At 56.5% G+C, this 23,839-nt stretch overlaps 1 protein-coding gene across 2 annotated transcripts in view; it reads left to right on the top strand.

Moving 5' to 3' along the window:
• MACROD1 (mono-ADP ribosylhydrolase 1) overlaps positions 1-23,695 on the top strand; it is a 217,889-nt gene extending 194,194 nt beyond the window's left edge. The window contains exons 5-11 of one of the 2 annotated variants that reach the window (XM_043971024.1): positions 21,549-21,665; positions 22,497-22,618; positions 22,740-22,770; positions 22,860-22,933; positions 23,081-23,162; positions 23,294-23,326; positions 23,544-23,695. In XM_043971024.1, coding sequence (XP_043826959.1) covers positions 21,549-21,665; positions 22,497-22,618; positions 22,740-22,770; positions 22,860-22,933; positions 23,081-23,162; positions 23,294-23,298 — 431 coding nt within the window. In that variant the 3' untranslated portion in view covers positions 23,299-23,326; positions 23,544-23,695. The remainder of the gene's footprint in view (positions 1-21,548; positions 21,666-22,496; positions 22,619-22,739; positions 22,771-22,859; positions 22,934-23,080; positions 23,163-23,293; positions 23,327-23,543) is intronic. The other variant, XM_043971023.1, reaches the window with a different exon arrangement.
• Positions 23,696-23,839: the final 144 nt, after the last annotated feature.

The following is a 23,839-nucleotide window of genomic DNA, read 5'->3' on the forward strand; positions in this document are numbered from 1 at the left end:
CCTCCCTCTCTCAGTGTCTCTTCTGCTCCCTCTCCCCTCCCCACACCGTTCTCCTCCCAGGTGCCCCCCTCAGCCCCTGCTCTGTATGTAGAGGATGACCGGGCTCAGACCTCGGAGGAGGCCCTCATTTTACAGACAAGGAGACTGAGGCTCAGGCCTGGGACCCAGCTTGTTCAAGGTCACCCATCCACTAAGTAGCCCCGAGAGTCTCTGAACCCAGGATGTTGCGCCCAGTGCCCCCTCTGCCCCTACATCATGCCAACTGCCGTCTCCTGGCTCACCCAAGTGTGTTCCCTCCGAGGTTGGGGGTCCAGGATATTCCAGACACAAGCCCTGTCTGAGGGAGCTAAGTACGAGCCCATCCAGCCACCTTAGCCCCAGGGCCAGGACATTCAGACCCAGGAGTCTCATCAGGCCCCCCAGAGGGGTCCCAGGGGATGGGCTCGGGCCAGGGCTGGGACACCAAGATGTCTTGGTTTGGTCCCAGCCCCAGAAGAGAACAGGTGTCTCTGGGAGGGAGGAACCTGAGTCTCCCTGTGGCCCGGGCACCTGATCGCATGCTTGGTACTTGGCCACAGCCCAGATGCCAAGGCAGAGGCCTGGCATGCTGCCTCCCTGCCCAGGCCCCGGTGCCCCCTGCATCCACAGGCTCCTGCTCCTGCCGCAGGGGCCAGGCTGCCCCAGCCTCCCTCCTGGGCTCCGTGGTGGCGTGGAGAAATGATTGGTGGGCCAGGGAGCGGAGGTTAATGGGCTGGAGGATAAATCCCCGGGGGTTGTGTTTACCGCAGGCGGTGGCGGGTGGCGGGGCCGAGGCCAGGTTTTAAAAGGGGGAAAAATAAAAGGGTCATCGGTCAGGAATAAATAAGAGGCGCATTAAGAGCTGTCCACCCTGGGGAGCTGGGGGGCCTGTTTGTTCCTGAGAGCTGTTTTCCCTTCCCAACAATGCCTCCCGTCCTTAGTCCTGAGGTGAGGTGTAGAGGACGTTCCTGTTGGGCAGACCCTATGTCCTTGGGAGGCCTGGCTCTGGCTCCCTGGGGCCTGGCGCACAGTGAGTGCTTTAACGAGCGGGAGAATGGCATCGACCACGTCACACGACATTTACAAAGCGCTTCATCAGTCATTGTCCCATGTGAGCCCCTCGACCATCTCAGGACATGGGTCTTAAGTCTGCTGTTCAGAAGCATCAGAGGCAAGAGTCGGGCCTGGGTCTCAAGTCCAGTACCCTCTCCCTTGCTGTGCTCGATCGCTTGCTCACTCATTCAGCAAGCGTTCACTCTTCTTACCGTGTGCCAAGTGAGAAACAGCCATGGGAAGGCCTGTGTTCCAGGCCTGCCCCTGACCCTGGATAAGTCACCACGTGCTCTCAACTGCAAAGAAGGTGTCGCTCTGCATTGGTAAAAGTTTCTTCACCTAGGAGTTCCCTTTTCAGGTAGATACCAGGTCCAGTCCCTGTCCCCACTCATCAGGCAGACACTGAAATACAAAGACAGTGAGAAAACCCTCTCTGCCCTCCAGGAGACCCTAGCATGAGAGCCGGGCAGGACCTTGGACATCGGCTAGTACGGCCTTTTCCTCAGGAAGAGACCACGGCCCCGAGGGGCTTAAATGCCGGGGTCTCACGGGTCAGGAGTGACAGAGCCAGAGTTTGTACCTGGTTCTTCAGGCTTCAGACCTTAAGGTCAAGCTCCTGAGGCCCAAGACCCTCCGAAAGCTGGGCAGAACAAATGCCCATAGTCCAAGGGGGCCTGTGGGCTGGGAAGAGCCAGGGCAGGGAGCTGTGACTGCCCCTCTAGGCACGTCCCCTCTGTAGCAAGGACTGCTCGGTGGAGAGGACACAGCTGGCAGAGAGAGGACGAGAAACAGGCTGAGGGGAGGGTCTCCCTGGCTGAGTGTCAGGCTGGACATAAGAGGTGTCCCTGGGGAGCAAGGACATCCCAAGGCCAAGATGCTGCATGGGATGAGCAGTGTTTTCTAATGGGCTCTGCCTTTGAACTCTCCCCCACATGCCAGCTGCCTCCCTGCCCTGCCCTGCAGAAAGGGTGTGGGGAGGACATGTGTGCCCCAACATCTGACATCCCTGTGACAATCCAGGGCTCGCCAGGTTCCCATTGGAGCCTCACAATGTCTGTGGGATGGGTCCTGGGGACATTATTGTCACCACTGTATAGATGGGGAAACTGAGGCTGGGCACAATCAAGGCCCAGAATCCCTCATCTAGTAAGAGTCTGCGGCTGGATTTGAGCTGCGGTCACCTAGCGCCCCCGTCCCTGGGACTGGAAGGGACCCCAGGGGCCATGTCAGGGGAGCAGAGACAGCAGGTTACTTGTGCTAGGAGAGGGTGGGCCGGGCCTCATCGCACTGGCAGCTCCCCAAGAGCAGGCACAGGACTGGTGCCTCTCTTTGTACCCCTCCCCCCACTTAGCACAGCACCTGGCACATGGGACTTGCTTACCAAAGGCTTGTTGACTACCTGCTTGACTGCTCTTCTTGAAGCCTCTGGTAGATGGCCCGGGGCACACACTGAAGGTTGTTTGTCATCTGTTCCCCTAGAATCTTCCCTGAGATAGGGGGGATGATAGTTTGTGAGTGTCCCAGGAGAAGGGCCTGGCCAGCCCTTGCCTGGCTGAAGGCACCCCCAAAGGGGAAAGGGTTCCCAGGGTCACTAGGCCCTTTCCATAGGCCCCCAGAGAAGAAACCGGCCCCCATATGTAGCTCCTGGGCTGAGCAGGGCTCTGCAGAGAGCTTGGCACCCACCCAGCTGTGTAGCTCAGGGGGGACGATGGAGCCAGCCCCCCACCCCCCAGACCCCAGGACGGTAATGCACTGGGGGCTGGGGAGGGGCAGGTGTTTACAGAAGCCGCGGCTCCTGACAGAGATGGATGGGCTCCTATAGCAGGAAGAGGCACTGGGAGGAAGTGGGCCCAGGTCCGGCTTTTTAACGCCAGCATGAGATTTATGGAGCCGGCGGGGGGCAGGTCAGAGAGGGGCTGTTAGTCTGTAAATGGCATTGCAGAACAAGGTGGAAGGAGGGAAGCCAACAGAGGGGGTTGGGCGGCCGGCGCTGCAGATGGGAGAAGGGAACTGGGTAGCGGACTGCAGAGAGGGGGGACCCCAAGAGCCCGAAGCAGGCTCCCCTCAGGCTGAGGCCCCCCCCTCCCTCCCCAGGACCCAGTGTCTGTCTGTAAATACCCAAAGTGTCCTGCAGGAGATGGAGGATGGGATAGAGAAGGGCAGCACAGATGACTGCCCAGACGCCACCTCCTCCTCCAGGGAGCCCTCCCTGATGCCTCCCTTTCCATCAGGACTTGCACCATAAGATAGTGTAGTAGAGCTCTCTCTCTGCCCCACTAGAGCAGGGACCCTCCCCTCTAAACTGCCTCTCTCCTGGTGCCCGGTCAGGGGTTCTGCCTGCAGCAGGTGCATACTCTGTGTTTGCTGAAGGGACACATGAACGAGACCGTTCCCAGCAATCTGCACGGCTGACATTATGACCCATCCAGCCTCACTCGCTGGCTCTCTCCTTTGGCGCCCAAAAGTCACCACCCCTCTTATGCAGCTCACCTTCCAAGGGGCACCCCAGGGAGCTGAACCCTGAGAAGAGCAGTATGGTCCTTTCTGGGGGGGGGTCGGGGGGGACATGTGGATAGAATTCTCAACTTGGACTGAGGAAGATCCGCGTTCCAATCTCTATTCTGTCTCTCTGCTGCTGCTAGTACTAATAGTAACAGCTCGCATTTAGATCTTGCTTTAGCTTTGCAAAATACTGTGTCTGAGATCTCACTGGATCCTTACAAGCATCCTGGGAGGGTGGGACTCAGGGGGAAACTGAGGCTGAGAGTGCGATCCACAGCTGGAAAGTTTCAAACTCAGGTCTTTCTGGGGGTCGCTCACCAGGGCACCACCCACCTCCAGGGTCTCTCCCTCCACAGTAGAATGGGATAACAGCGCCTGTAGCAGGGAAAAGATGGTTAGGAAGGGCAATGAGATCTAGGAGGTCAGCAGGTCCAGTCTTCTCAGATTACAGATGTAGAAACTGAGGCCCCGGGACGGGAAGGGTCACCTAGGGAGAAAGGGCAGAGCCTGGATTTGAAGCCACTTTGCAGCCTTTCACTGCCATCCCTGTGATCAGCTCTCGTCCCACGTTTCCCTTTTTCTCTCCCCAACGTGGGGCCCACCAACTGCCTCCCCACCTCTTACAATGGAGAGGGGGGTGAAGTCCGGCCTGTAGGGAACGGAGAGGAGGTCAGTTTGGCCGCCCCAGGAAGGGGAGGGCTTCATGAGACAGTGACCTCGGGTCAGGCGCTGTCCTTGGTACTGACTTGGTTGGCTGTAGGAATCTACCTGATGGGAGCCCCCCAGGCTGATTGGGGTCAACTGCCCTTGAGCAGATGGGAAATAACAGGGGAAGAACATGAGCGGGCTCCCTGGTTGAAATCCTAGGCCCTGCCACTGTGTGACCTTGGGAAAGTCACTTCTCTCTGGGCCTCAGTTTACCTCTCCATAAAATGAGTGAGTTGGTCTTCAAGGCCCCTTCCATCTCTAACTGAATGGTCCCACCGCCACATCTGGAGGCTCCCCAGTCCCAGCAGGGATGATGGGGCCACCTTCCCAGCATGCCAGAGCCCGGATCCGCAGAGCTTCTGGGCCATGCCAAGCCCACTCCAACTTTTACTACCACAGTGAAAGCTTTTTACTGGGTCAATAAAATTTTTTTTTAAAAAGCTCTCCCATTGTCTGTTAAAAAAGAGAGGCAGGGGCTTTAAATCAGAAACTAAATCAACACACCCCTGACAAGAGTCCTTCTTGTTTATTAGGACTGAAATGTTTACTCGGCGATAAGCAACAGGCTTTCACTGAGAGATTTGTGTTCTATTTTTCAATTACCCCTCGTCTTCTGCTGCCACTTTTGCACTAAAGGAATAACAAATGTATCGGAGCGTTTCAATTATTCACCTAAATCACGACTTCGCCTGCCACCACTGCCGTGCCTAGTGACAGATTAATTCAGTGCCTCCTTCCCTGTGGCCCCCCGCTCCTGCACCGGGCCCGGGCCCCTGCTGGCCTCCACCCACCACTCCCGTCCTATTTCTGATCACCCCCTTACCCAACCCGCCGAGCCGATTTTGTGGGCTCACCAGCTGCCCTCCCGACATGACTCTCAATTTCCCATCGCCAGGCCTTTGCCCGAGGGGGTCTCCTGGTCCGAAATGGGCTTCCTTTTCGCCTGCACCTCATAGAATCCTGATCCCTTCAAGCCCAAGTCAGATACCACCTCCTATGTGAGATGATCATTTATTAATATGGTGATATATTAGTAATACATGTTAGTGTCACTTATACTAATGCTACCCGCTAATATAGTATTTATGTTGTATGCCATGTTATGGTATTAATATATTTATATTATACTATTGCATTGCTGTATTTATGTTAATATATCAATATATTAGTATACCAATGTATTATATTAATAGTATATGGTATATTGCCATATAGTGACATTGTTTCTATTCATGTTATACATTGATATATTCATATATTGTTGTTTTATATATTATTATATTAATGTTAAATGTTATAGCAATTGTGTATATTAATATATTGCTTGTATTTACATTATATATTAGTTTATTGATTTATTCTTATCCTTATCATATGGTATATCAATATTATTACCTCATATTAACATTAATGTGTTATGTTAATATATCATTGATATTAATATGATATATTGTGATATATTATAGTATTAGTGGCTTTATCAACCCATAATTTATATTAATATCGTACGTCATATTAACGTATTGGTATATTACTATAATGTTATTGTGTCAGTGGCGTATATAAGTGTTATGTATTTTGTGTTGGTATATTCATATTATAGGTCATTGGGTTGCTATTTATTTATTTCTCTGTGAGCACTTGGGTGTGCCAGGCCTGTGCTAAGTGCTGAGGAAGGGGAAAGCCAGTCCCTGCCTGGGGAGCTCCTAGTCTAAGGGGTGAGACGACCATTGAATAGAACAGCCCTGTACAAAGGAGGCAGAGCCGGGAGGGAAGCCAAGACTGAGGGAGGCCCAGAGTCCCAGGCATGATGGGTGAGGGTGGAAAGTGGGAGAGGCAGGGAAGTCCCAACTGATCGCTCATTAATTCCCTGCCCTGTGCCAGGCCCCATGCAAAGAACACCCAGATGGGAAATGAGATGGTCCCCGTCCCTGCATTTACTGGTGTTACTTGGTCTGTGGTCTTCCCCACCAGCAGAATCATCCAGTGACATGCAGGTGGGAGATCTTGGTGGTGCCTCCCTTTAGCTCCTCCTCTGCCTGGTACCGCACGACCTGGATTCCAGTCTGACCCCTAGCCCAAACGAGCACTTAGTCCCTCAACGCCCCCAAGCCACTGGAAGACTGAGGTAGCCAGGAGCTGCTGCCCTGTATTAGGAGAGTGAGTGTCCATGCTGGGAGTCCTCCCACACTGATGAGTTAAAAGGCCTTCACTGGGGGCATGTCTCACCCAGCAGGTGCGGCCTTGTCCTCCCTCTGAAGACCCATCATGAGCCCCGGCCTCGCCTTGGCCTCCCTCTCCTGCCCCCAGACTCACACATCACACATAGCTCCCTCTCACTGTCTGCTCTTCCCTTCCCCACCTCCACTCTTCCCTTCTCTCTCATTCTCTCTCTCCTCTCTCTTCTCTTCTGTCTTTTTGTCTCTGTTTCACTCTCTCTCCCCCCTGCTCTCTCATTCTCTTTATTCTTGTCTTCTTATATCTCTCTCTCTCTCCCCCCCTCCCTTCTCTCTCATTTTCTCTATCCTGGTCTCTCTGTCTCTGTCTTTCCTCCTCCTCCTCCTCCTCCTTGTCCTCCTTCTTCTTTCTCCCCCTCTCCCTCCCCCTGACTCTCTCCCCCTCTCCCTCTCCCTCTCTCTCTCTCCCCACCCCCTCCCCGTCTCTCTCTCTCCCATACTCCTCTGCTGCCTATGAGGATTAGCTCTGGAGGCTGGTGTGTATTCAGGCCGTGGCTTCTGCTCATTTCATTTTCTGATCCTTTCGATGCCCCTGTGCCCGAGCTGCTATCGCCCCATCGGCCCAGGCCCAGCTAATCCCTTATTGCTGCCACCTTGGCTCAGGAAATAGCTCTGTTCTGGCTGTTGAGATTAGTACAGCTGGGACTCTCAGGGTGCCCGGCCTGCAGGCAGTGTTAATAAGCACCCGGCTCTCCCTGGGCCTTGGCCTACGGGCATTGCCATCACTCACCAGCAGCGGCCACACTCTCCAGCCCTGGCCCTCAGAGACCAAGCCCAGGATCCCAGCAGGTAGCGTCCCCCTCCACCTAGCTGTCACTGAGCCACGCTGTCCCCTGCTTCCCAAGGGACCCCCTCCTCCTGGGCTGCTGCCCTTCACTGGAAGATACCCCCCAGGGAACCCGCCCCCTGGCCCACCCTCAAACATACCCAACTCTGGTCAATAAATGTTCCTTAAGTCCCTGCTCAGCATATGAAGGTCAAAAATGCGTGTCATCTAATGGAGAATAGGACAGGTAGAATAAGAATAACCGATAATGCATAATTCACAGGCAGCTGGGTGGCTCAATGGATAGAGCGCTGGGGATAAAATGAAGAAATCATGGATAGAGCACCGGCCCTGGATTCAGGAGTACCTGAGTTCAAATCTAACCTCAGACACTTAACACTTACTAGCTTTGTGACCCTGGGCAAGTCACTTAACCCCAATTGCCTCACCAAAAAAAAAATAAATAAATAAAATGAAGAAATCCAGCTTTAGACATATAGCAGCTGTGTGACCTTGGGTGAGTCACTTAATGCCTGCCTGCCTCAGTTTCCTCATCTATAAATAGGGGTAGGAATAGCCCCTCCATCCCAGAATAAGGGTCAAATGAGGGAACCTCCAGAAATCAGTTTGCAAACCTCTGTCAGTGCTCCTTTACAAAGCCCATCCTTATCTCATGTGGCCCCAGGCCTCATCTATCAGATTAGGAGGTTGGAAGTCTGAGGGGTTTTTTGTTTGTTTGTTTGTTTGTTTTGGTGGGGCAATGAGGGTTATGTGACTTGCCCAGGGTCACACAGCTAAGTGTCAAGTTTCTGAAGCCGTATTTGAACTTAGGTCATCCTGACTCCAGGGCCAGTGCTCTATCTACCACAGCACCCCCTAGTGCCCCCGACATCAGAGATCACTTGAATTGCAACAGCCCTGTGAGGGTGGAGATTATTCCCATTTTACTGATGGGGGAACCAAGGTCCAGAGACTCAAGACAGTAAACTTGACTAAAGTGAAGGCTCCCCTCCTCCTCCTCCAGTCTTCCTGAGTGCTTTGTTGGGAGCATCCCCCCTTGGTCCTGGACTTGTAATTCCACTCTGGTACTTATGTGAACCTCTCTGACCCTCAGTCTCCTCTTCTTCAAAGTGAAGGGGCCGGAATAGATGAAGCCTAAACTCGCTCCACTAAAATCTGTCTCCCTAGGATCCAGCACATGTCCCATCTTTCCTAGAGGACCAGGAGCCCCTTGAGAGTTAACCACTATACCACACTGTCATAAGGAAAATAAGTGGGAATGCAGCATCAAGCCAGTGGGCCTTGTAAAGTGTGTTAGGGAAATGTGAGGAGGGAGGAAGCCTCCAAAGGTAACCAACCAATTTACAACTAGAATGGCCCTCAGGACTCAGGAAATCCAGCCCTCTCGTTTTACAGAGGAGGAAACTGAGGCACGCCAGGGTCGTGGGGATCGCAGAAGAGGCAGAGGACAGTGCCTGCCCTCAGGGAGCCCCCACTCTGGATGAATAGGGAGGGGTCTGGTCAGGGCGTGAGGCCTCTGGAAAGGCCTCTTGATGAAGGGGCGGCCCTAGTCCTAGTTGGGCCTTGAGGGAAGCCGGGGTAAGTCTCAGGTCTGCGGCTCTGTCCCCCGGCGCATCCCACTGGCCCTGGCAGGGAGCCCCACGAGGTGGCCAGGCCGGCTCTGCGTGCCCACCCGAGGCCCGGCTGGTGCGAGGCCGGCAGGCCGGCGTCGGCAGCTGCCACGAGGCTCTTTTTAATAACGGGAGTGATTTTTACATGATGAATGGGGCCCGGCCGTCATATCCATAATGAAGCCTTAATGTTTTCAAATCCCCATTTAAGGAGCTGCTCTCACTCAGTAATGAATTTCAAATCACAGAGCTGGAGCCCCAGCCTATCCATCTTCTCCCCCAGGCCCGTGGGGCTTGCCCACCCCCTGCTTGGCACTGGGCAGCCTTGGGCACACTGCCTGGCATGGCCCCCTGCTGTGCGACACCATGCTTAGCAATGCTAAGGCGGTGGCTCCCCTCGGGAATGTGGCCGGGGACCCTGACAGCCAGGCTCAGGCATGGGAGGTCAGTGATGACCCAGAATAGAGGACCTTAGCGGGAGCAGCAGGGGACAGTGAAGGATAGACTGGAACCCCTTGTTCTGAGGCCCTGGGGCAATGACCAGAGAAGTGAGCTAGGAACAGCCTCAGAACATGGGATCCAGATTTAGGGCTAGAGGGGATGGAAGAACATAGGTCCTCCAAGCTGGGAGGGGCCTTAGGACAGGGGATGGCAGAGCTGGGAGGGGCCTTAGGACAGGGGATGGCAGGGCTGGGAGGGGCCTTAGGACAGGGGATGGCAGGGCTGGGAGGGGCCTTAGGACAGGGGATGGCAGGGCTGGGAGGGGCCTTAGGACAGGGGATGGCAGGGCTGGGAGGGGCCTTAGGACAGGGGATGGCAGAGCTGGGAGGGGTCTTAGGACAGGGGATGGCAGAGCTGGGAGGGGCCTTAGAACATTCAAGGTCAGGCTGGGAGGGGCCTTTGAGATGATTTGGCCCAGTCCCCTGACCTGGGGAGGGGACTTGGTCCAGGCTCCCCAGCAGATGAGGGGCGGGGTCACAGCTCCCCCCAGGCCCCTGAGCCCTGCCCCAACACTCCTCCCCCCACTGCCCAGGGAAGGTCAGAGGGTGGAGCTGGGCAGACTCACCCATAAGGATGCCAGGGGCTTGGCATCTCTTCTCAGTCTGTTGTAGCAGTAGAGAAAGGGGTGGTTATCACGTCAGGGCCCGGCCTGTGGATGCTGGGCCCAGGAAGCTCTGGGCCTGGCTGGGCCCCTTGGGGGACGACAGGGCTCTCTGCTCTTGCCTGCCCGGCCCCTGTCACCGTGAGCTACCCCCCACCCCCACCTCATCCTGCCTCCTTGCCCGCCTGCCTTCCAGGTCGGGCAAGCCCCTGGCTTCTGCTCCCTGTCCCACAGAAAGGTGGCCTTGGGACAGTGAGGCCTTCTCCGGAACAGAACCTGTGTTTTATCCCTTCTCATATACCTAGAGCCCCCGGCAAGCACCAGGCACACAGTAGGCCCTTAGTGATGCTGACTGAGCTGGAATGGGCACGATTCCCATCTTTCTGCTGGGTAAACTGAGGGCGGGGAAGGGCGTGGGCTTGCCCTGGTCTGTGTAGTCAGGAGGGGCACGGGGGTCAGGGACACAGCTGCCTCTCTTGGGTGCTTCCTGGGGCCAGCAGTGGCTCAGGCAGTTGTTATACCCATTTCATAGGTGGGAAAAGTGAGGCAGAGAAGGCCCAAGATGGGACTTGGGGGCGGAAGCCAGAGCGTCACCTCAGGCTTAGTGGCCTGGGCCGGCTGCACAGGGGTCATTCCTGGTGTGGGAATGGCTTTCCTTCCCCTACTGCAGCCCAGGCACCAAGGGAGGCCCAAAGAGGGGGAGGCAGATGGAGCAGGGAGACCCCTGAAGGGGTGGGGACACCCCCCCCACCCCCACCCCACCCCCGCCGCAGCTGTGAGAGTGGGAGCCAAGGGAACAGGGGCAGGGGAACAGAAGGCATAAGGGGGAGGGAGCTTCACCTGGGAACCTTCCCCCTCCCCAAGTAGGTGGTCAGCTCCCTGGGGGCAGGCCCCAGGGCCTCCCCAGAGCCTGGCTTGGTTCTTAACCGTCAGAAAAGCCTGGCTAGCCAGGGCCAGACAAGGGGGCCCTCGAAGGACCCAGGGTTCCACAGGAGGATGGAGCCTGGGCCCCCGCAGGGCGCCTAGCTTGGCTTATGGAATACAGAAGCAGGGTGGGACAGGGAGGAGCCCTGCCATCTGGCGGCTTCCTATTTAAACTAATTATTCCTGCTAACCAGATATTAGGCCGGGTTTCTGTTCCACCAAACCATTACCAGTGCTTTCAGTACCCTCTAAATTTAGCACCCTGGGGCAAAGAGCCAGTTGCCTGCCCTGGTTATGTCTCCCAGGGTAGCCGCTGGTAGTCATTGTGGGAGGAGCCTTCTTTGTCAGGTCAAGGTTCAGGATAACAAGCCAGTCACATGGTCCTTGGGTGCACATTCTAGAGATTAGACGTCCCCTCCCCCTTCCTGAGACACAGATGGAGGAGGAAGGTCTGGGTTCAAATCCTGCACAGCTGTGTGATTCTAGGCTCCCTAAAATAGGTATAATTACCCATCCCCCAAGGCTGATGAGAGATTCAAAGGAAATGATGTTTGTAAAGTGCTTGTAAGCCTTAAAACGCTGTGTGAATTCCAGATGTTGCCCCAAGCCCCCTGACTGGTGGAATCAGTGCTTCGGGAGCCTGAGGAGAGGCTGGGGGCTTAAACAGACAGGGCCCTGCAGCCTTGAGCACTCTGAACTTCAGTTTCTTCCTCTAAAATGGGGAGAATTCTGGCTCTGTCACTCGTCTTGGGCGTGGCCCCCAGCCGGGCCTCAGTTACCTCATCTGTCAAATGTGGTCAAGGTATAAATGAGAATCAGCTGCAGGAACTGAGGCAGGCAGTTAGTTACCTGGAGAAGTGTGTTCCTCCGGGGGACATAGGTTCTGCCTTCTAGTATCCGAAGGGAGGTCACGAGCAGACAAGGGGTCAGCCTGGTCGGCTCAGCCTCAGAGGACAGAGAGAGGTACGGGGAGGGCAGTTGGGGTCAAGAACCAGACCTGTCCCACCGAGCAGTGGGTACCCCCGACAGGTAGTGAGCTTCCCCTGCCCCAGAGGGCTCCAAGCTGAAGGCCACTTGTTGGGGAGGTTTCCCAGGGGTCCCGACTAGGGCTGGGCTGGGCTGGGCAGGAGGGGACTGAGGTTCCTTCCCCCCCGAGGCCAGTGGCCCTCTTGGGGGGTGGGGGAGGGTCCAGGCCAGGGTAGGGATGGGGGGGGAGGGCCCAAGGGGGAATCTGAGGCAGTATGGGAAGGAGGGGAGGGATGAGGGAGGAGCAGAGAGAGATGGAGAAGACAGATCACAGGCTCTCATACTGACACCCACGCTCTGGACTCCGGCCCTTCTGCACTTGGGGAAGGAGAAAAGAGTGAGGTTGGCCCCCTCCCATCCCGGCAGCCCCCCCCCCACCTCCCAGCAGTAGCCCCGCCCAGGCCAATATCAAGACATTGCCTTAAATAATTAATTAGCCCCTGTTTGCTTGTTTGCTTAACATGAAAAACGCTACCCCACAGAGGGGGTTTTTTATTGCTGAATAAATTTAAATATTTAATCTTCACTTCATGAATATTACAGTGGCCTCAATATCTACCAACAGCCCCTTAAAGTACTGTTATTAAATGGCTTCCTTAGGAGCTCAGGTGGGGATGGCCCCCAGCCCCTGCAGAAGGGGAGGGGGAGGCGGGGCTTCTGGAGCTGAGCCTTTGGGGGTCCCAGAGGTCAGCATTTCCTGGCTGTTTTTACAGATGTTGTCAGCCCATTTTGCAGAGGAGTAATTGAGGTCCAGAGAGGGAGGAGACCAAGTGAGTTGCCCATGGTCACACAGTTCTAAGGTGCCTGAGGCAAGATTTGAACTTGGGTCTTGCTGACTCCAGACTCTGCATCATAAAATGCGCTTTGGCCTTGAGTCACTTTGGGTCCCTCTTCTCCCCCTGTGGTTGTCTTTGTCTTCCTAATGACTGATGACTTTTTGGGGACCTGTCCCGTGACTTCAGGTCCCACTTCTGCTACTGCAGTGCATCTCTCTGACCCTCAGACTCCTCTTCTTCTTTTTTTTTTTTTTGCGGGGCAATGGGGGTTAAGTGACTTGCCCAGGGTCAGTGTTAGTGTTAGTGTCTGAGGCTGGATTTGAACTCAGGTACTCCTGAATCCAGGGCCAGCACTTTAACCACTGCACCATCTAGCTGCCCCCCAGACTTCTCTTCTACAAAGCAAAGAGGCTGAATTAGGTTCCTTCCATCTCTAAAATTGTCTTCTAGGACCCGGGTCCACCTCTCGTCCTGCCTTGTGAGCCAGAAGCCCCTTGAGGAGGTCAGGAATCCTATTTCTTTTCATGTCGTTATCCCAGATAATGAACCCAAGGCCCTGCATTTGTTTTGGTGAATTTGGAGTAAGGAGGCATGGGCCTCAGTCTCCCCTTCTATAAAATGAGAAGGTTGGACTCTGTGATCTCTTGGGTCCCTCTTGGCTCTAGACTCTGTCTGGCTCCTGGCTCCCACACCAGCACCCCCTCACCTATAGGGTCGGGCCCCTCACAGGGCCCCCACTTTTCTATGGGGAACACTCAGCAGGGAGACCAAGAATTCTGATGTAGAGCGAGAGTGTGGCAAGAGCTCTGGACATGAGTCAGGAGAAAGCCAGCTTTAAATCCTTCCTCCAACACGAGCTGTGTGACTTTGAGCAAGTCACTGACCTGCTCTGGGCCTCAGTTCCCCTCTTTGTGAAATGGGTAGAACAGCATCTACTTTCGGAGCAGATTCCCTCAGACAACCCATCCTCTTTTTTTGTTTTTGTTTTTGTTTTTGTAGGGCAATGAGGGTTAAGTGACTTGCCCAAGGTCACACAGCTAGTAAGTGTCACATGTCTGAGGCTGGATTTGAACTCAGGTCCTCCTGAATCCAAGGCCAGTGCTTTATCCACTGCGCCACCTAGCCGCCCCCCAACCCATCCTCTTTAATAGAATAAACTGCCACCTGGCAGCTCCCCAAGAGCCATCTTACCTTCTTACAATCCCGTTGGGGGTTTCACGGCCTTTTTTTAAACCTGATTTCCACTTTGGGGCCAGGTCTCCCAAGGGGCCTGAGTTCAGGAGATGCCTTTCTCTCTGCCTCTACCCCATTTGGAGCAATTTGTTCACCACATTTTAGAAGGAGCATTGATTGAGAAGCGAGGAGGAGCCTGGGGTGGTAGAGGACCCCTGACCTCAAGCAACATGAGGGCAAGTTGAAGGAACTGGGAGCGTTTAGCTTTGAGAGGGAAAAATTGAGGGGTAGCATGACCAGCGTCTTCAAGTGTTGCTGGGCTGAGCTGTGGAAGGTGATTCAGGCCCCAGGGGGCAGAGCCAGGAGCTATGGGGGGAGTCACAAAGAGGTCCACTGAGGCTGGAAATCAAGAAGCGCTTCTCAGCAATTAGCACTGTCCCAAAGTGGAATGGGATGCTCCAGTAGGTAGTGAGCTCCCTGTCACTGAAGGGCTGCAAGAAGCCAGATGGGCCCTCCTGGGAAGGTGGTTGTAGGGGGAATTCTTGCATAAGCGTGGTTTGGACCAACTCCAACTCATAATTCAACAAGCATTTATTAAGTGCCCACTGTGTGTGTCTGGGCTACACCTGGAGTGGGCAGGGGCAGGGCAGAGCTGAGAGCAGGTGTGGGTCTGGTGGCTGATGGAACGCTATCTCTCCTTAGGAGAGCCCTCCTTCCTCAGCACCCCTGAAGGGTTTTCCTTCTGCCCAGGCACATCCATACTGCCTTGGGTCACCCTTGTCCAGAGGGCTCTTGCTCCTAGGGGCTCCCCCTGAAAATGGTCAGTCAGGTATCCTGTCAGGAGCTTAGATTTTCCTTTTCTTTCCTTTTTTTTGTGGGGCAATGAGGGTTAAGAGACTTGCCCAGGATCACACAGCTAGAGTAAAATGTCTGAGGTCAGATTTGAACTCAGGTCCTCCTGAATTCAGGGCTGGTGCTTTATCCACTGTACAACCCAGCTGCCCCCTGAGCTTAGATTTTCCATCAGAAGACTTGGGGTCCAGCCTGTGCGACCCTGGACAGGTCCCTTCAGGGTCATAGGGCGGGGCCCCAGCCTGTTCCTGTGTGATTTGGCCTACTCCTCCTCCTTCCTGGGCCTCGTGATGTCCCTTCCCCATCCCTCTGTGACCCTCAGTGGGATCAGGATGAACAAGGCCTAGCGCCCCTGCCAAGCTCCTGCCCAGCCCTCCTTGGACACTTGGCACAGCATAGACTCACAGAATCTCACGGCTGTAAGCGGCCTCAGAGGTCACCAAGGAGCTGGAAGCCAATATATGTAGCTCTTCTTACAGACTGCCAATGATGGGGAGCTCACTACCTCCCAAGTCTGGGCCCCAGCATCCCATCCAGGGGCAGGGCATTGGCGAGCAGATGCTTAAGGGACACAGGCGCTGGGCAAAGTGAGACTGGTGTGAGGCAGAGGACACGAGGGACCGACTGACCCCTGGACAGCCCCATCTCCCGCCCGTCCCCCTCTCTCTCTCTCTCCCTCCTCCTGACCGCCACAGGAAATGTTAAGTCTGTTAAATACGCATTATCTCTGTCCTCCTCTTCCGCTGGGCGGGATGGAACCCAGCCAAGGGCAGCAGAAACGAGGCCCCGCCAGCCCAGGGGAAGTGCCAAGGCCTTGGCCGAGGAGGGCTCCCTACCGGGAGAGAGCCCTCAGCCTGGTTACCAAGATAAAGGCCCGGGGAGGGCACTGCCCCAGGAGGAGGTGGGAGGGAGCCAGAGCCAGAGGAGGGGGGGTGCGCAGGCCTGAGCACCTGTACCCCCCCCAGGATCACTGTGACCCCAGCAGACCCCTCCCCCACTCGCCGAGCCTCGGTTTCCCCTACATGCAGTAGGTTGTTCTAGATGCTGTCTCAGCTCCTCCCTCAGGGATGGAGGCCAGCTTGAGGAGGGCCTTTGCTGTGAAATAAGGTGGGCACAGGGTGTGGGGGCATTCTAGGGCAGGAGCCCCACCCTCCCATGGGCCAGAAGAGGCTGGGCATTCTCCCTCCATCCCCACGTAGAGAGTGGCCATTTCCATGGTTACCAGCTCCTGGGGTCTCCAAAGGCTGCCCAGACCCACATGGCCCCAGTGCCAAGGCTGGGGAGGTTCAGCCCAGTGCAGGACAAATGACAGGACCCCCACATCCCAGAGCTGGGAGGGGCTCCTCTCCTGGCCACCAGCCCTGTCTGGAGCCCTCTGGGAGACAATCGCTTGCAGGGCTGTGCCCACCTTAAAGCCCCAGGCCCACCTCCTCCTGTTCTGGGGCCAGAGCCGGGGAAGGGCCCTCCCTACAGAACAGCCATCACCCCAAAAGCATACTTTTTGTTCCCCACATCTGGTGAGGTCAGGGTGAGAAACTGAGGCTCAGGAAAGGGCAGTGACTTGTCCAAGATCACTCAGCAGGCACTGGGGCCAGGATTTTTCGAGGGGACTCTAGACAGCCCCCCCTAGGGTCCTAAAGACTGACTGCTCCCCCAAACCAGCTTCTCCCCACAGAGAACTGACCTGGGCTTGTCCAGGAAAGGGGAGGGAACAAGCTCACACCTTGCTGGACACAACTGTTGTGTGCCCACCCCCTCATACCCCCAACATTGAGCTAGGGTAGGACAGGGTGGGGGTTGCAGGTGCATCCTGGGCCACCGGCTAGAGTGCCCAAACCCTCCTCTGGGTGCCTGGCCCCCCTGCCCACTGTCTGGATGGAGTGGGAAATCTTACAGTGGCACTGCCAAGTGAAATCGAGAAATTATGTTTAATTGGGCCTCATGGGGCAGGAGAGAAAACAATGGGGGTGGGGGGGAGGGAGGGAGGGGGAGAGGAGAAAGAGGGAGGGGGGAAAATGAGGGAGGGGGAGGGAAGGAGGAGAGGAGAAAGGGAGGGGGGAGAGGGAGGGAGAGGAGAGAGAAGAGAAAGAGGGGGGAAAGAGGAGAGGAGAGAGAGGGAGGGGGAGGGAAGGAGAAGAGAAGGAGGGAGGGGGAAGAGAGAGGAAGGGGAGAAAGAAAGGGGGAGAGGAGAGAGGGGAAACTGGGGGTTGCAGGAGCAGCTGGCCTAGGACCCCCCCACCCCCTGCAAGGCTGCAGCCTCTTCCTCTCCCCAGGGCAGTCAGGTCAATGGCCTGGTGCCTGGTGGTGCCTCCGGGAGCCCCCTAGAGGCCAGAATGGGGATACAGGTTTTCTCTGCATGCATTTCTCTGGGGCAGTTTGCTGGGCTGGGAAGAGCACCATCCTCAGAGCCAGGAAGCCCTGGGTTCGGGTCCTCCCTGTGACCCACACTGGCTGTGCGACCCTGAACAAGTCCCTTGACCTCCCGGTGCCCCCAGCACTTCTCTAACACTGGCAGTTGTGACCTTGGCAGTGGAATTCCCTCAGGGGGCCCCATGCCCGGGCATCTAGGGGCTCTGCCCTGCCCACGCTCAGCGCTGCTCCAGTAGGGCCCCTCAGAAGGTGCAAGTGCAGGAGGCAGCTGTTTTTCAGAGCCCAGGCTCCCCAGAGCTCCCTGGCTCTACCCTGGCCCCCCGGGGCCCCAGCGTCCTCCTGGGGCTGGGGCTGCCTGTTGGATAAACAAGCAGAGGAGCCTGGCTCCAATTAAAGGAGGCTCAGCTAATGAGGCTGCACCTCATTTGACAGCTTAATGAGCTCCTGGGCTTCTAGGGGTCGGAGGCCTGGGATCCCTGGGTCGGGGGGGGGGCAGCACCTGTGGGAGGCCAAAGAGCAGAGTGGCAGAGTGGGGTGGGGGTGGGGGAACAGAGAAGGGGAGGGGAAGAGATGGACAGGGTGGGGCAGGGGGAAAGAACAAGGTTCAAATTCTGGCTTCTGAATTACTACCTGCATGTGCTTAGGCAGCCAATAATCTCTCTCCCAGCTCTGACATTTCAGGGCCCTTAGATCTAGATCTGAAAAACGGTGATTTTTTTTTTTTGTGTCAATGGGGGTTAAGTGACTTGCCCAGGGTCACACAGCTAGTAAGTGTCAAGTGTCTGAGGCTGGATTTGAACTGAGGTCCTCCTGACTCCAGGGCTGGTGCTCTATCCACTGCGCCACCTAGCTGCCCCTTGAAAAACACAATGCCAAACCACTCCCCAGCACCGCCCCTGCTTGGCCAGGTTGCTGGGTGGGGCAGGGTGGGGCACCAGCAGCCTGTGACTCAGGGCCACAAGGGTACACCTCAAGCCTGGCTCTCACTCCAGCCATGGCACTCTGTGGAAGTGCCCAGCCCACTCTTCCCCTGGGGTCTAGGAGTCAGTAGCTAGTAAACTGTCAGACCCCACAGCCTCCTTGACACCCCTGGGACGTCCCCGTGCTGCCCTCCCCCCCCAACCTCCCCCCCCCCCCGGCGCCTCAGTTTCTCTCCTGGAAAAAGAGGGAATCGCTAATCATTTTATCGAGCCCTAAATTCTACACACCCAGCACTTTCTCCTCTTATGACTCAATCAACAAACATTGAGGGTTGTCCCAACTCGCTAGAGCCTTTATATAAGACTTGAAGGTTTGCAAAGAGCTTTGTGTCTCATTTGGGCCTCACCACAAACCTGTCAGGGAGAGGCTATTAGCATTCCCATTTTACAGACAGGGAACTGAGACAGAGGTTCAGTGATTCACCCAGGGTCATACAACTTGTATCAGTATCTGAAGCAGAATTTGAACTGGGCTTCCCGTCTCCAGGCGTTATCTACTGCGCCACCTAGTGGTCAGTTATAGAGCTACATGCATTACATGCCTCATACAGGTCTGTGAGCCCCATGAAAGTTGAATCTTATTTTTTATTTTGGTTTTTGTTTTTTGGGGTTTTTTAGTGAGTCATTTGGGGTTAAGTGACTTGCCCAGGGTCACACAGCTAGTAAGTGTTAAGTGTTTGAGGCTGGATTTGAACTCAGGTACTCCTGACTCCAGGGCCAGTGCTCTATCCACTGCGCCATCTAGCTGCCCCGAAAGTTGAATCTTATTGAAATGTCACACCCCAGAGCTTTGCCAGGTATTGAAATAGATCGTTTGATGGGCCCAAATTCAGGAAGACCTGAATTCAAATCTTGCTTCAGGGTTTGGGTCCATGAGCATCTATTAAGCACTTAATAGTGCACTTAATAGGGCAGCTAGGTGGTGCAGTGGATAGAGCTCTGGCCCTGGAGTCAGGAGGACCCGAGTTCAAATCGGACCTCAGACACTTGACACTTACTTAGCTGTATGACCCTGGGCAAGTCACTTAACCCCAATTGCCTCACCCAAAATTTAAAAATTTAAAATTTTTTTAAAAAATTAAGCACTTACTATATGCTCTGCTGTGCTATGCACTTTACAAATTCCGTTTCTTCTCCTCCCCTTGATTGCTCGTGTAGCCTTCCACAGATCCTCTGGCCTCTCTGAGCCTCAGCTTCCCCATCTGTAAAGTAGGAGTAGAAGGCCTTTCCTTCCGGGGTGGGCACAAGACAATGAGCTTGGCCAAGTGACACAGATGCCAGCCCTCCCTCGCTCTCCCATGCTCTCTGTTTGCTCTTACATTGTAAGCTCCCTGAAGGCAGTGCCACATCCCCTGGTGTCAGAGGACCCAGGTTCCAATCCTGCCCTGCTATGTTGTAAAATGGAGGCTTGAACCAGATGAGCCCTGAGAGCCCTTTGAGCCCTGGCTCAGTGGTCCCCTGGCCTCACCCCCTCCTCACACATGCTTGCAAAGACACCAGGAATTCCCCTTGGGAGGAGGGGCCAGGGCGAGGCGCTGGGGAGAGAAGCCGCGATGGTGTGTGAAATATTGTCTCTTGGATGAACAGATAGACTGAGAATGAGGGAATAATAGAGAGGCCAATCGATGAGGCCCCGGGGGATGGGCAGCCTTCTCACCCAGCACTTACTGCCCCTTGCGGCCCTTCTGTGACTCAGACCTGGGGAAGGTGTGGGTCAAGGTCGTTAGGCACCGTGGGGGGTCCTGAAGGTCACGCACACACCTCCAGCCCCCCTCCCTTTGTGGGGGGAACTGAGGAAGGACCAATGAGGAAACACTTTCCTCTTGGGAGAGGTGGTGGTGTGTGGATGAGGGAGGCGGCATGACTTGTGCCTGGTGTCCTCCCGTGTATTTCTATGCCAGGGAGGAGAGCGTGGGGGCTGGAAAAGGGAATCAGGAGGGGGAAGTGCAGGAGTAAGCACTGACCGAGGAAGGATCCAGGTCCCAGCCCTAGCCTCAGTTTCCCAATCTGTAAAAGGAAGAGGTTGGACTGAGAGATGCCCCAAGTGGTGGGTGGCGGGTGGCGGGCCCGAGCTTGGGCCCGAGCTTGGACCCAAGCCAGGCCTGGCAGGCAGGGCCTCAGTCTCCATCCACTGTACTCGGCTGGAGGCGGGCAGGTAGGGTGCTGACACACAGTCAGGCCGAGGCCAGAGAGACCTCCCTCCACCTGGGGCTTGAGTGACAGCCCCAGCACTCACCCACTGGCTTTGAGACCCTGGGAAGGAGGGCCTTTCTCTGAGCCTCAGTTTCCTTTTCTGTAAAATGAGGGTCAGAGCCTTGCAATTAGCCTAAGGGTCTGCTTTTAGTATTTTTTTTTTTTTGCGGGGCAATGGGGGTTAAGTGACTTGCCCAGGGTCACACAGCTAGTAAGCATCAAGTGTCTGAGGCCAGATTTGAACTCAGGTCCCCCTGAATCCAGGGCCGGTGTTCTATCCACTGCACCACCTAGCTGCTCCCTGCTTTTAGTATTCTTAAGAGAAACTCTTATCATCATACTCCTGTCCCCCACCAGGAGGGGGAGGCCTGGCCCTGTCTCCAGCATCTTCGACTTGTGTGACTTGTGTGACCTTGTACAAGTCTCTTGCCTCCTCCAGGCCTGTTTCCCGATCTGTAAAAGAAAGGGGGTGGATTTGATGCTCTGTGGAGCCCTCTGCTATGGTGAGGTCTTGGGGCTGGGGCTCATGCCAGCGTCAAAGGCCCCTCTACCCTCAAGGCCCAAGTGCCTTTAGCTGCCCAGGAGCAGGGGTGAGCCAGGGCTGTGACAAGGGAACCTGGCTGGGAGCAGCCCAGTGCTGGGGGAGGGGAGGCAGAACTTCCACATGCCCCCTCCCCCCAGCAGGAGATGCTTGGAGACTCTTCTCCCCCCCCCCCCTCCCCTGGCCCTGGGAAAGCAGCCAGAGCCTTCATTTCCAGGCAGATGAGAAAGGGGCAGGGGAGGGGGAGAGGGAGGCATGAGACCAGGACACTGAGGGGTTGAGGAGGGGGGCGGGGGGCTGCTGGGGAGATGGACAGGAGGGAGGGAGGAGTGGGGCTCTCCAGTCCCCTCCTGTGGCCTCACTGGGCCTGGGGCAGCCCCTCCTGCAGACCCAGCACTTAAAATTTACGATGCGGTGTCAGAGCCGGGGGACTTTTGAACCTAGAATATAGAAAGTCATGGCTCGGTCGGCTAGCTTAGAACACAGAACATCAAAGCTAGAAGGAACCTTTTAGAGGTCATCTAGCACAGAGGCCCCACGAGGCAGTGGCAGTGAAGCCTAGAACCCCCAGGTTCCCCAGGACAGTGACGGGGGCTCCTTCCCCCTAAGCTGATGTGTTCACACAGTGTTTCTGGGTGGCCGGTTGTGGGGAGAGGGCCCAGAGCTCAGGGCTCACTGCTGTGCTTCCCCCCACAGTGGACGGCTGCATCCACCGTGCTGCGGGGCACCTGCTGACCGAGGAGTGCCGCACTCTTCACAGCTGCGAGACGGGCAAAGCCAAGATAACGGGGGGCTACCGCCTGCCCGCCAAGTGTACGTACAACCCTGCATGGGGAGGGAAGGGAGACCCAGAGCCTTCGGGGAGGTGGGACGTCAGCAGACCCTCCTCCTGCCCCTCCCCAAGCCGCCCTACTGTGTGCGGGACACAGCAGCTCCTGCCCCTTCCCTCCTCACTCACCAGTGGATGCCCCTCAGGGACTGACTACAACCACCTCAGCACCCTGGCCCATTTTGCAGAGGGCAGAGCCTGGCATGACTCGCCCCCCCCCCGTAGCTCCGATCATGTCACATCCAGGCTTGGGGTCTTGGGGGCAACAGACCCCACCCCAGGCACTCTGCCCCTTCACCCACCCCCCTCCCCTCCTCCCCCCCTCCCCATGGGTGACTACACCCTGAGCCCGCTGGCCTGGATGAGTTAGGGCTGGCTCCAGCAGGGCCCCTGGCTGGGCATTGCCCCCAAGTTCCAGGCCCTGAGCCCTGGCTGGGCACTGGGTGGGCACATAGAGAATCTGTCCCTCACCATGTCTCATGTGGTCCTGCACGTGTGGACACGTGTGTTTGTGTCCACGGCCCCACCGATGCCTACGTGGGTGGGAGGTATGCATGCCTTCCATCAGACACTGGGGGCTGTGTCCCTCCCCCTCTTAATTGTGCCTTGGAGGCCCAGTGTGGCTGGGCCAGCTGTGGACTCTTCCTGGACTCCCCTCTGGGCACACTGGGAAGGAGGTGCCCGGCAGGGCTGGCATCCAGAGAGGCCATCCGGGTAACAGGCCCTGTGCCACGGTCTGGGTGAGAAGGGGTGCCACAGCCACGGGGCTCCAGCCTTGGCTCAGAAGTAGGCATCACCCAGCTCTTTCCTTGCAGATGTCATCCACACCGTGGGGCCCATCGCTCAGGGAGACCCCAGCCCCAGCCAGGTCCAGGAGCTGCGTAACTGCTACCTGAACAGCCTGCAGCTGGCACTGGAAAACCGCCTGAGATCAGTGGTGAGGGGCCAGGGGAGGAGGGAACATGGGGGCGGGGGTAGCCTGGAGAAGGAGGGGCCCTGGGGCCGGGCTGGCTGGGGGTGGGCACAAGCCCTAGCTAACAGTTGTGTTTGTGTCCCAGGCCTTCCCTTGCATCTCCACAGGGGTCTTTGGTGAGTGTGGCTGTGGCCAGAGGGAGGGTGGGCAGGGGAAGGGGGTGGGGAGAAGCCACTAGGCTCTAGCCCCTCCTGGACTCCCCCAGGTTACCCCAATGAAGCCGCAGCCGAAGTAGTTCTGGGCACCCTCCGACAATGGCTGGAAGAACACAAGGACAAGGTATGGGGGGCTGGGGAGGGCCCTGAGCCCTGGCCACTGCTGGCTCCTCTGGCTCCTTGTCCAGCTCTGGCCTCTGGTAGTGGGTTTGGGGGCATGGGGAAGGGGGGGGCGTCCTCCCTGAGCACCCAGGCCCCACTCTGGCCCCAGGTGGATCGACTGATCATCTGTGTGTTCCTGGAAAAGGATGAGTTGATCTACCACAAGCGGCTGCCTCACTTCTTCCCCGTGGGTAGGTGCTGCCTCCCGGTGTGTGCCCACATGCCTGGGGCCCTCTGGAGCTGGGGGGGAGGGGGCCTCGTGGGGGGAGGACCCCGGGAGGCTAATCCTTTTCCGTGGCCCTCACTGTCCTCTGCCTTCCAGCCTGATGCTGTCCCTCCCCACTCCCCAAGACTGGTAAGAAAGGCCCCAGCGTGCTGTCCACGGGCACTAACCGTCCTCACCCCCCCCCACCCCGGGCACCAGCTAACCACTCCCCTCACCCCAACAGAGACAGACAGGGCTTCTGGCTCCCCCATCCCCGTCCCGGGCTGGGGGCTGCAGGGCACCAAGGGTGGGGAGGCAGGAGAGGGCCTCTCCCTGGGCCTGCCTGACACTTGGATTCTCCCTTCAGATGCTCCCACGGGGCTGCAGTCCCAGCTCTGAGGACATGAGACTGTTCACCCCCTCCAAGCTACCCTAAAACCCAGGACCTCTTTTCCCCCAAGACCCTCCCACAGGAATGAGGGTCTCCCAGTATTCAATAAAGGCTTCTGCTCAGTACTAGTCCTCAAGGATGATGAATGTTCCATGGGATGCCAAGGGGGTGTTGGGGGGGGGCGGGGACTCCACCTGTGTACTTGGGGGGACCATCGGGAGGGCCCCCCAGCTCTAACTGGCACCCACCACCACTGCTGGGGTCATCCCTCC

This window comes from Dromiciops gliroides, chromosome 6 (assembly GCF_019393635.1).
Source record: "Dromiciops gliroides isolate mDroGli1 chromosome 6, mDroGli1.pri, whole genome shotgun sequence".
In the NCBI taxonomy this organism is placed as follows: Eukaryota; Metazoa; Chordata; class Mammalia; order Microbiotheria; family Microbiotheriidae; genus Dromiciops; species Dromiciops gliroides.